The sequence below is a fragment of the Pongo abelii genome, chromosome 5 (genome assembly GCF_028885655.2).
Source record: "Pongo abelii isolate AG06213 chromosome 5, NHGRI_mPonAbe1-v2.0_pri, whole genome shotgun sequence".
NCBI lineage: Eukaryota > Metazoa > Chordata > Mammalia > Primates > Hominidae > Pongo > Pongo abelii.
This window is the reverse complement of record NC_071990.2, coordinates 161881902-161895074: the sequence shown is the minus strand read 5'-3', so window position 1 is coordinate 161895074 and position 13173 is coordinate 161881902. Positions and strand designations below refer to the sequence as shown.

Below are 13173 nucleotides of genomic sequence, written 5' to 3'. Positions count from 1 at the left end.
AGAAAGATTAGAGAGGACATTTTTAATACACATTTGAAAAACATCATTCAAAGCCTACAATTTACATATTTGTGACCAGTAAATGGTGTGATCATTCTCGTCAGAAAGTATAAAGTACAGAGCAAGGGCATTGCTTCCAACACTGAAATGAAGGGCCAGGTTCACTCCACCATTGAGAGTTTTTTATTTTTTGTTTTTTTTTTCCCAAGGACAAAGATTTGAGTTTTTAAGTAGCAATGTCTGTTCTCAAAGCACAACCAAAGTGCTGCTCGGCACTCACTTCTGTGATCTCAAGTCCTTGTGGCCACCACTGACCTCAGCTAGATCAGGCCAGAAGTGTCTATAATACAACCACGTGTATTTCACCATGCCTCCAATTCCTATTAGAAGCTTTTTCCTGATATACTCTGAAGACTGGCTATTGTTATCTTTGTGATTTGCCTGACAGGTAAAGAAACTTTAAAATAAAGTTTTTTGTGTCCTCCAGGAACAAAATCATGGTGTAGGGTTCAGGAAGCACATAACTCATCATGAAGTGAACTCTCTTTGATGTATTTACTGTGATATCTCATGGTTGGCACAGGAGTTCACCTTCTAGAATCACCAAGGAGAACCAAAACCAAGAGTGAGATAGAACAAAATATTCCCGGAACAAGGGGGCAGAGACATCTTCCCTGAAATGGCCATGGTGCTTCTGGTGTTTGAATGAGGAGCATGTTTTATTCTATCATGTGTATGTAAAGGTCACAATGACATGGTTTGCTGGCAGAGTTTCCATACTAAAAATCATTATAGTTGCCCCTCAGTATCTGCAGGGATTGGTTCCAGGACCCCCATGGACACCAAAATCTGAGAATGTTCAAGTCCTTGATATAAAATGATGTCATTTTTGCATATAACCTACATACCTCCTCCCTTATATTTTAAATCATCTCTAGAGTAACTATAATACTTAATGTAAATGCTACGTAAATAGTTGCTATACTGTATTGTTTAGAGAATAATGACAAGAATAAGTCTGTATACATTCAATGCAGATGCAACCATCTTATCTGCACAAATATTTTCTTTTTTTTTTTTTTTTTTTTGAGAAAGGGTCTTGTTCTGTCGCCCAGGCTGGTGTGCAATGGCATAATCATGGCTCACTGAAGCCTTGAATTTCTGCAGAGGTGGAGCCTCCCACCTCTGCCTCCCTAATAGCTGGGACTATATGTGTGGGCCACCACACCCAGCTAACTTTTTTCTCTTTTTTGTAGACACAGGCTCTCACTGTTGCCCACACTGGTCAAAAACTCCTGGGCTCAAGCAATCCTCCTGCCTCAGCCTCCCAAAGTGTTGGGATCACAGGCGTGAGCCACCAACCCCAGCTACCCAAATATTTTCAGTCTGCAATGGGTTGAATCCACAGATGTGGAACCTACAGATATGGAAGGCCGATTGTACTCTCCAAGCAATCTACATGTTGAAAGGCTTTCACCAATATAGATACCTACAAATGCAAAGGCATTTTCTTTCAGAGAGTGAATCAAACCAATTTTCTTTCTAGAAAATTCTTTCTAGAATACTTATTCTAGGAATCCAGTTACACAGCCCTCTTTTATAGCAATATATAAATTCTACTGATCTTCAAAAGCCTTTAGATAATTAAGTACCCGATACCAATAGCACCAACAGCTTTCCCTAGATCGAATGCACAGGTGGAAGATAGCCAGGGCTTTGGAGAACTTAAAAGAAAGAAAACAAAATAAGACAAAGCCCACACAAACCATTCTTTAGGATTGATATTAATTTGGGAATAGGCAAGTATGAGGAAGAATACAGAGAAGTGAAGGCATCTAGGAATTTCTGCAGAGGATAACTCCATCTTCATCCCTCCAACACTCTATCGCCGCAAAGCATCTCTCTCAGGTGCCCAAGGGTTCTGAGGTTTGGACCTCAAGGTAAGTTGTGTTTTCTTTGGGCTTTGCTTTTCTGTAACAACAAAATTAAAAGTTGAAGTTACAATAAATAAATAAGCAATCAGTTTGTTGATGATGAAACTGTTGCAAAGTTGTACAAAGAAATGAATAAGTGTCAAGATAAAGAGAAAGTAAGGATGGCAAACAACAAAGAAGAAAAGGGCTTAGCAAACTACAGCCTGTGGCCCCTTTCGAGCTTATAGCCTGTTTTTGTACAACCTGTGAGCTACAAATGGTTTTTACATTTTAAATAGTTGGAAAAAATGAAAATATTTCAAGACACTTAAAAAATTACATGAAATTCAAATTTCAACATCCATAAATAGCATTTTACTGGAATCCAGACACAACCATTCCTTCATGCATTGTCTATGGCTGCTTTTCCAATGCAGGGGCAGAACTGGGTAGTGGCAAGAGAGACCACGGGGTCCCAAAGCCTGAAATATTTACTGTCTGGCCCTTTCCAGAAAGAGTCAGACAAGCCCTGAAGTAGAAGGTTGATCATGTTCCTGGCTAACTCATTTTGAATCCGGTGATTTTGGGGATACATGTCATTATCTCCTTCATCTGTGGAATGGGTCTGATAACTATAGAAGCTGCCTCCCAGTGTTTTGGGAGGATTCGGTGAAATGCACATGAGCTTTCAGGGAGGCTGACACACACACAGTGAAGCTTAGCTAGAGTTACAGTCACTTCCATTCCTGACATTCTCCCCTTGCAAGTGGGGAAGAAGGAGTAATCAGCATGATCACTCTGGCCATAGACTGTGGCTACTATTTATGGAATTAGTATAGTAGAGACGACAGACAATGAAATAAACAATTATTATAATGTGTGAAGAGTATTGTCAAGAATGAAGGATGCACAGGGGGTTCAGGGCTCTGGGCAGCAGCACCCGCCTCTCCTGGCAGGGCGGGAATGACTAGGATGAGGGAGTGAAGGGATTAAACAGAACAGCTTAAAAGACTACCAGGCCAGGCGTGGTGGCTCACGCCTGTAATCCCAACACTTTGGGAGGCTGAGATGGGCGGATCACCTGAGGTCAGGAGTTCGAGACCAGCCTGACCAACATGGAGAAAACCTGTCTCTACTAAAAATAATAAATTAGCCGGGCATGGTGGCACGCGCCTGTAATCCCAGCTACTCAGGAGGCTGAGGCAGGAGAATTGCTTGAACCTGGGAGGCGGAGGTTGTGGTGAGCCAAGGTAGTGCCATTGCACTCCAGCCAGGGCAACAAGAGGGAAACTCCAAGTCAAAAAAAAGAAAAAAAAAGACAACAAAGTGGCTGTCAACAAACTAAAATGAAATATCTTTAAATCAGATAACACAACATTTGGGATCAAAAAGAAGGAAATCATCAGCAACTAGAAAATGTATTTACTGTTAAAATAGTGTTTTGCCCTTATCAGTACTGAGAAATCTAGAATTTCCCTAAGTGAAGTGTACAGAGTGCATATCTGCATGTGCATTGTTGGCAGAGATTATTAAAACAGATTCCTGAGTTGCATCATTCACATTCTAAACCAAAAACCAAGAAGGCCAAGGAATCTAGCATTTTAGCATGTTCCTTTCGTGCTTCTTCTACACACTTAGTTTTGAGGATCACTGGGGAAATAGCACAATTTGCAAGAAGAATGGAGAAAATCTGAGCTCTATTGAACACCTACTATGTGCCAGGCAATGGATTAGTCACTGTCACCTACTTAATCTGATTAGATCTTTATAGAAACTCTGTAAATTAAGTATTATTGTGACTATTTTGGAGTCATGGAAATTAAATGAAAAAGAAAGCTCCATAGGGTTCAATGACATTCCCAAAGTCACATGGCCTACTGAGTCAGGTGACCTAGGTTCAAACATAAGTCTGTAGGACTGCATAGACTTTTCTCTCTCTGTTCACGAGGACACATGCATCCTTGCTGTGGAATCCATAGAACTAAGCCTGTAAAGGATCCTGAGAGAGATCACCTCACCAAGCACTGTTCCTTCCTTTCCTTTTTTATTGCTCTAAGACTAGAATATGAAACTCCAGCAAACCTTGCTCTCTGTCAAAAGAATTTTGTGAAGAAAGTTACTAAAGAATCTGAGACAACAATTGCTCAGAGGACAGAAGATTGATTTTAAAATGTTCCCCACTCAGAGTCATTAACTCTTGGGGTGAGCTAGGGATCTTGGTGCACCACAACCAACATCACAGAAAAATCATTCTCTGCCATGCACTTGAGAACAGATAACTGTCAAGTCATGCTCTTCATTATTTTCTTACATAAAGTCAGTGGCTATCATGGCTTTTTTTCCCTCATAGCAGTTCTGGGAGTAATAAAAAGACATACAAATATCTGTAAAGCTCTCCTAAACTTTTAAGATAGAGGAAATGGAGAATGGTGGAGTGCTATTAGGCCGCTTTTGGAGGGCGTGTCAGACTCATGGGCCTCAGAGTCCTGGACACCATGGGCTTCACCTCCCAAGGTTCTCGGCGTCCTTCATGGTCTCTGGCAAAGCGACCCCCTTGGTCTCCGGAAGAAGTAGCGTCACTCCCGCGGCAAGCAGGCCCAACACCGCTTCAAAGGAAACAGATTGCAAATGGAGCCATTAGAGCACAGCCAATGTAATTTACAGAAATAATCACAGCCAGCCAAAGAGAGGAAGAGACAACACAGATGGGAGAGATACTATTTTTTTAAAAGAAAAAAAGTCGGGAACATTTATAAAAGAAAATTAAATCAATAGGATAACTGGGGAAATGTCAGAGTAAGTAAAGGAAACATTGCCTTCATTTTACTTCTATAGAAGTATAAAGTTCCATAGTAACTGATGTTTAAGTATTTGGGGATTTGTTGATTGGGGTACATATACACATAGAATTAGCTATAGATCACTGTCTATACGTGGGCAGGGTAGACCCCTCACATCACTCTTTTCTCCCTCTTTTTTCCCTTCGCCTTCTACTTCCCTTTCTCCCTCCTTCTTCCTTTCTCCCTTTCCCTATCTCTTCCTCCACCCCTCTTTTTGTATTCAACTGTGCCCAGGCATGGCTGGCTCTGCAAACAACCAGCAACTGTTGCCTTCTATCAAGTGCGTAAGCAGGGTCTTGGAAGTTCCCTGGCCTAGGTTTGGAGAGGTAAGTAGGAATCCCCTCTCCCTTCTCTCATCCAACTGTATCAGGAAGAAAGCTGATACGGAACTTTGATTCCCACTCATCTCCTTGTGAGTGTTCTCAATTGTTAAGATCTAGATACAGAAGACAGGTGATAACTCAGCATCTTCAAGACTCTAGCAATTGTATGTTAAATGTGTAAGAATTGGTGATTAGATTTATCAGGAGACTATGTCAAAAGGCCTCTCATATTCTGTCCTGTAGTATGAATGATTGGAGTCCAGAGCCAGAGGATGGAAATCTCCGACCCATATCCCAGGAATGGCTTCTTATCTTTCCCATGAAGCAAGACAGAATAAGCCAGAAGACATCCCAAGAGCATGCACCATCCTTGCCTTCTGTAAACTCACTGAGAGATATCATTCCCTTCACTTAACAAATATGACTGAGTACTCACACTCAGTTCCACCCATGCTGAGCCCACTGCCGAGCTGCAAAAGAAGGAATGATATATGCTCCACAAAATCTTACCAAACAAAATGAGGGGCAAGGCTTGCCAAATCTCCATCAGCCTGAAGACTATGAAGGGGGTGATTATCCCACCTATGTCACACAGGGAGGAACACACCATCACTCCGAGATTCCTGATAAAATACAAAGGACAAAAAATATGATAATTCTGTGATTCACTTTTCCAAATGTTAACCTGATGCTAAAACAAACACAATGCCAATACCTGCAGCTTGCTGCGGGTGTCCAGTGCTCAGCACCTCAGAAGAAAACTGCAGGGGTCGGGAGGAACCATGAGGACCAGCCCAGAGGGTATTGAGAGGAGGTAACAGGCTAGAGTGAAAGTGGGTATGAGCCATCCATTGCCCATGCAATGGCAGAGAGCCTACCTCTTTTTAACTATACATTCAAATATTTAGCTCTTAGGTGTATAATTCCTGAAGAACCGCTACAAGCCTTACAAAGATGAAAAGAACACATGCTCCCTGCTCTAAACTTCAATTTTACCTCACTCCTGTTCTAGGTCCATGACCTGTCATCACCTGTGGGAAAGCACAATGTCTGGGAGTGACTGAGTTTAGTGGGATTTGGACCCTTTCCAGCCCTAAGACCCTGGGAGCAGGGTCAAGCCAGGAGGGAAATCCTGACTGATCTGCACCAGGGACTGACTAACCAACCCATCACGTCAACAGCCAACAAGTGACCCTTAGAGGAGGCACATGGGGAAGAAAGGAGACCTAATCAGAATGAGGGATCTGCCATTGGCGTTCATTGGTTAAGGGTCAATGAATGTGGTTCCTTATGCGTGTGACCCAGAGATTTGCTGCACAGGGCAACAGGCCTTAAGTAGATCTTCCCAAGAAAAACATGGATTCCAGCTTCTAGCACTAGCACTATGGGGGATCTGCAGTGTTGATGAGGATAATCTGGTGCTGAATTTGTAGTTGTTGAGAATGATAAGACTAATCACTGAAATTCTAACTTAGAGCTCCTTTCCTGTGGCTGCAAGCTTTGGTCTGTGCTAAGATGAGCATTTTCTTGGGAGAATGAGATTTAAACTGTGACTAGTAGCTTTTTCCACCTGAGGAGTTGCTGGGGATGCTCAGAGCAGGTGTTAAGAGATGGGAGGAAGAGAGTCTCCACTAGAGAACCCCCTGATGCATGGAAAGATAGGGAAGGGTAGATAGAAGGTATTGAGGAATTGAGGAAAGAAAGTTAGTGGGGAAACATGTAGAGAAACTATCTACTTGAAATGACCCTCTTCATCTCTGGTAATGTTCTTTGCTTGAAATCTACACTATCTGATATTATTATAGCCTCTCCAGCTTGCTTTTGATTGGTATTAGCATAAAATATCCTTCTCCATCCTTTCACTTTTAAACTATCTTTCTCCCCTTATATTTAAAGTCAGTTTCTTGTAGACAGCATGTGGTTGTGTTTCACTTTTTTGTCCAATCTGACAATCTCTTACTTTTAACTAGAGTGTCTAGACCATTTATATTTCTTGTGATTACTGATATGATTGAGTTTAAATCTATCATCTTGCTATTTGTTTTCTTTCTGTTCTGTTTGTCCTCTGTAACCCTTTATTTCTTTTTCTGCCTTCTTATAAATTATTTTAAATGATTTCACATTATCTTCTGTGTTGACTTAACAGCTATAATTATTTTGTTTTTTAATTTTTGACTTAGGTTTACAGAAAACCTAACTCTTTGATCACAGTAACTTCAAGAAATATTGTAACATTCACAGATTATATGTGAACCTTACAATAGTATACTTATATTTCTTCCCTCCCAGCCTTTGCACAACACATTGTGATTATTGTTTTGATTGGCAAACTATAGCCCACAGGCCAAAGACAGCATTTTTAGCTTTGAGTTAGAAATGGTTTTTACATGATTAAAAGGTTTTTTAGGCAAGGCGCGGTGGCTCACGCCTGTAATCCCGCACTTTGGGAGGCCGAGGAGGGTGGATCACGAGGTCAGGAGATCAAGACGATCCTGGCTAACATGGTGAAACCCTTTCTCTACTAAAAATATACAAAAAAAAAAAAAAAAAATTAGCCGGGTGTGGTGGCAGGCACCTGTAGTCCCAGCTACTCGGTAGGCTGAGGCAGGAGAATGGTGTGAACCTGGGAGGTGGAGCTTGCAGTAAGCTGAGATCGCACCACTGCACTCCAGCCTGGGCAACAGAGCGAGGCTCCGTCTCAAAAAAAAAAAAGAAAGAAAGAAAGAATAATATGCAACAGAGACTGTATGTGATCCACAAAGCCTAAAACATTAGCTATCCAGCTCTGTAGAGGAAAAGTTTGCCAATCCCTGCTTTAAACAGTTGATTGTCTTTTAAAGAAAACAACCAGAAAAAAAAAATTTCCATTTACTCATGTAGTTATCATTTTCAGTGCTCTTCATTTTTTTGTGTAGATGTAGATTTCCATCTGATACTGTTTTCATTTTTTCTGAAAGAACTTCAAGACTAATATTTCCTGTAGTATAAGTCTGCTGGTGATTAATTCTTTCAGACTTTGTAAGTTTGAAAGTCTTTATTTTCCATTCATTTTTGAAAGTATTTTTGCTGGGTCAAGAATTTTAGATTGGCAGTTTCTTTTCTTTCTTTCAGTACTTTAAAGATGTTGTTCTACCACCTTCTTGTTTGTATCATTTCCAAGGAGAAATTTTCTCTCATTCTTATCTTTGTTCCTATTTGTGATATTTTTTTTCTCTGATTGCTTTTTAAGGTTTTTGTTTTGTTTTTGTTTTTGTTTTGAGACAGGGTCTTGCCCTGTTGCCCAGGATGGAGTGCAGTGGCGTGATTTTGGCTTATTGCAACCTCCACCTCCTGGGCTCAAGCAAGCCTCCTACCTCAGCCTCCATAGTAGCTGAGACTACATGCATACACCACCACACCCAGCTAACTTTTGTATATTTTGTAGAAAGAAGGTTTCACCATGTTGCCCAGGCTGGTCTTTTTAAGATTTTTATGATGTGCCTTTCTTGATTTTTTTTGTGGTTAGTATTTATTGAGATTCTTAGATCTATATATTTGAAGTCTTCATCAGATTTGAAGAAATTTTCAGCATTATTTCTATCTCTCTATTAACCCCTCCTACTCACTTCTACAGACTCCAATTACATTCATTGAACTGTATCACAGTTCACTGATTCTGTCTTTCCTTTTTGATAGTTTCAATTGCTATCTTCAAGTTCACTAATCTTTTCTTCCATAATGTTTAATCTGCTGTTAACTCACGTGGTGTATTTTTCATCTCAGACATTGTGTTTTTATCTCTAGAAGTTTAATTTGGGACTTAAATTTTTTTTTCCTTATCTCTACTTAACATGCTTAATCTTTACTCTGGCTTCTTAAACATAGAGAATATAGGTATCATAACTGTTCTAATGTTCATGTCCACTAATTCTATCATCTGTGCCACTTCTAGGTCAGTTTGAATTGATTTATTTTTCTCCTCAAGATAGGTTCTCTTTTCCTACTTCTTTGTATGCCCAGTAATTTTTTATTGGATGTCAGAAATTGTAAATTTCACTTTGTTCCATGCTCGATTTTGTATTCCTAGAAACAATCTTGAGCTTTGTTTTGAAAACATGATTAAAATAGGAATAATAAATCAGAAAAAGTTCTATCCTTTAGGGTATTACTTTTAAGCTTCTTCTATTGCAATTCTTTGCATAATTTCTTACTCCCTACAATGACTAATTACAAAATTCATATATTTCTATTTCTTTCCCAATCCCTCCCTCCACTACCTATTTCCTGATGATATAAATGGTTATATCATCTCTTAGAAATTTTTAAAACAAGTGTAGAGGTGGAAATTTTATTGAATGCCTTTCAGTATCAATGGAGATAATAATAATTTTTCTTTTTAGACTTATAAATATGATTTATATTCTGAGATTTTCTAATATTGAGCCATCTTTGCACTCCTGGAGTAATTCATCTTAGACATAGAATAGTAATTATTTTAGTATTCTCCACTGTTTGATAATACATTGTTTAGGATTTCTTGATCAATATGCATAAATATTTGTCTGTAGTTTCCTTGTTTCCTTTATCTTTGTTGTTCTTTGGTACCAATATTATGCTAATTCATTTTTTAAACTTGGAAAATTTCCTTCTTTTTCTATGCTTCAGAGCAATTTAAATTTTATTGGAATTTTCTATGTATTAAATATTTTATAAAATCCCCCTTTAAAACCATTCAGGATTCCTTCTTTATCATTATTTAGGGCCCTCCTTATCTTATTTAGTACCTTTTCCCATAAATTCAACTTTGATTAGATTATGGCACTTGCTATATATTTCCCTCGTATGCTTTTGTGCATTCTTTCTTTTTTAGCTTTTCTGAGGAAAAGTTATACTTCATATATGCAGCATATTGTTGGATTTTGCTTTGTAATCAAGCTAGGGTGTCATCTTATTTTTTCCAATAAAGGAGTTAAGCCTCTTTTCATTTATTTAAATGTCAGAAATGTTTGGTCTTAACTCTATGATGTCAGTTCTGTCATATCAATGCTGTCATTTATTCATATTCTGTCATCTATTCACACCAGGGCTTTTTATTGCTTCTGGTGTCTTTTATTTTTAGTATGTGTTGGTTATCTGTATTTTTCCTGATAATTTGGAAGGACTGTATTTTTAGTCAAATGATTACCAGTATAACCTTATATAATTAATACCCTATTTCTTTAGACAGTATTAATTAACTTCCTATTATGAACAATCATAAAATTGGTATATTTCTGCTTCCTCCTCAAACCATCCCTTCATGACCTGATCCAGTTGATTATATGATTACTTTTAGTGTTTTCCTTTATATCTTAAAATATACCTAGGATATTACTTATCAGTTTTTAAAAATATATTGCTGCTGAACTCATTATACTTGTCAGTTTTTAATGATACACTTTTCCAAAAAACAAGTGTATTGAAGAAATCAGTGTATTACACCATCTCCAACATTCTCTCTCTTTTCTGTTTTCAGTCTTTGTGAGTTATAACATCTCTTTATTTTCAGATTTGTGATATTATATTCTGTTTTGTAGCCAAAAACACACTCGTTTTAATATCAATTTCAATGATCACTACCAATAATTCTGACACATTACTCCGTCACTGTACTTACTGAATTTTTTTTCTAACAACTTTTTTGGGAAAGGATCATAGGAACCATATTATTTGAGATATTTTTAAGTGATTGGCTATGCTTTTATATAGAAATGAGAGCTTGGTTGGATAAAATTCACTGGATTCGGGGATGATGGCTAACACCTGTAATCCCAGCAGTTTCGGAGTCCGAGGCAGGCAGATCTTCTAAGGTCAGGAGTTCGAGACCAGCTTGACCAACCCCATCTCTCCTAAAAATACCAAAATTAGCCGGGCGTGGTGGTAGATGCCTGTAATCCCAGCTACTCAGGAGGCTGAGGCAGGAGAATCACTTGAGCAGGGGAGGCAGAGGTTGCAGTGAGCTGAGATCATGCCACTGCACTCCAGCCTGTCTCAAAAAAATAATAATAAAAATCATCGGATTGCACTTTATTTCTTGAGGTCACTGCAGGCATTGACTGTCTTCATCAAATGATAACAATTTGTTCTCCTTATATAAGTGACACACTTTCAGCCTGGCTACTTGGTGACTCTTTGTCTATCTTTAAAGTATAGTAACCAAATAAAAATATGTCCTAATATTGTTCACTGGGTCAGTTTTTTCTGTTACATGTGTCCCTTTAATTTATAGATTCAAGCATTCTTTTATTTTCAGATGTATTCCTGAAGTATATTTATTGTGTATATGTGTGGGCGGGGGGTGTATATGTATCTTTTTTTTTTACCAAAAGGGTTATGGACTATATACATACATACATACATACATAGAACCTTTGAAACTCTACTTATTTATTCTTTTTTTTTTCTTCTTTTTTGAGACAAAGTCTCCCTGCCCGGGCTGGAGTGCAGTGGCTCGATCTTGTCTCACTGCAAGTGATTCTCCTGCCTCAGCCTCCTGAGTAGCTTGGACTATAGGCATGCACTACCACGCCCAGTTAATTTTTGTAATTTTAGTAGAGACGGGGTTTCATCATGTTGGCCAGGCTGGTCTCGAACTCCTGGCTTCAAGTGATCCGCCCACCTCGGCCTCCCAAAGTGATGGGATTACAGGCGTGAGCCACCATGCCCTGATTAAACTCTGCTTATTTCTTATGTCCATTTTACTTTGCAACTCTTAGTCCTGTCTTGCCTTTCCCTCACTGAATTTATTCTCCTTTGCATTGTGTTCAAATTGGTTTTTCATTTCTCAAATGCAAGAATTTCTCCACTTCTTAATTTTTCTTTTCTGTTTCTTTCCTAAGACAGCTTCAGTGTCTTCATTGTCTTGCCAGATATTCTCTCTAGAACTATACCTCTGCTTTAAACTCTTATTTTTATAGAGATGACTCATTTATTAATACTTTACATTTTGGTAGTATATGTGGTTAGAACTTTGATCTATGTTGTTACATTTTTCTGGTATGTATTCTTCATTTGCCTTTTGCTTTTTCTGCTCCTTTCCCCCTTTATCTCATGATATGTTTGTGTAGCTCCTGAACGAATTACTTTTTTGTTTATTACTCGTCTTTTCATACTGTGATTTCTTCCTCTATCAGCCATTTCTAGAAGGGTCTGTGGGGAAGCAGCCAGGCCATGTTCTGGGCTAGTAGAAATTCTTTCTTTGATCAGGGTTGTATGTGATTAGATGCTTTTGGCTCACTTATTCCTGATCTACAGGGGCTGACGGTGTGGAACCAGTCTCCTCCACCCGCCTCTCAGTAACTGCTGTCTGCAAGTTCCAGCATATCTTCTTTTACAGCCTTGCCCTCCCTGCTTCACCTTCAGCCATACAATGTCCAGGGAAGGGAGCTTCCACCTCCAGCCCATGCACCCATCATTCATTCCTCTAAACAAGGGACCATGGGTCACACCCTTCAAGGCACGCTGTCTACTTTGGAAAGCTGCTGGCCTCGCCTATGATTTGCTGCCACAGGGGTCCTTTCCTGGAATCTTCTTGGACCCCCTTAGACCTCACACACTAGGCAGTCCTTCCTCTTGTACATTGTCTTTTCGCATTATCCTAGTTTCAAACGCGTTTGCATTTTCCCTCATTCTTCTAATAGCTTTTGTGTGATTTCTAAGAGGTGCAAGAAAAGACACCATTATTTTTTACTATTTTAAAAAAATTATTGTTAAAAAGGAAAAAAATGGCAAGCACATGGAAGCTAGAAAAAGTAGGGAACTAGGCCCCTTATTTAAAATTCAGATGTTTGCGGTACTTCATTCATTGAGTCATTCTACAGCATGTAGTGAGTCTGGCTGTGGAATAGTTCTGTGAGGTACAGAGGAGTATGACATGACATGTGGTTTCTGTTTTCAAGGAGCTCATAAGAAGGTGAGGAGATAAAAATGGAAAGATCATTTTCAAAACAAGGCAGTGGGTATTAATGCCAAATGAATGTTCTTACAACACGTGCTGCACGAAGTGAAGAGGAGCAGAACAGTCCAAATCTGAAACTGCCTGGAACAGAGGCGGGGTCAAAATGGTTTACATAGACACTG

The 13173-nt window shown here is 39.1% G+C and overlaps 1 protein-coding gene across 2 annotated transcripts in view; it reads right to left on the bottom strand.

The window, feature by feature from the left end:
* Positions 1–1781: 1781 nt before the first annotated feature.
* The window catches only part of SLC22A1 (solute carrier family 22 member 1), a 43474-nt gene continuing 32082 nt past the window's right edge, over positions 1782–13173 (bottom strand). Inside the window, exons 9-11 of one of the 2 annotated variants that reach the window (XM_002817545.5) lie at positions 5587–5699; positions 4420–4519; positions 1782–1971 (exon numbers count right to left, since the gene is read on the bottom strand). In XM_002817545.5, the coding sequence (XP_002817591.2) occupies positions 1905–1971; positions 4420–4519; positions 5587–5699 (280 nt within the window). In that variant the 3' untranslated portion in view covers positions 1782–1904. The remainder of the gene's footprint in view (positions 1972–4419; positions 4520–5586; positions 5700–13173) is intronic. The other variant, XM_002817546.5, reaches the window with a different exon arrangement.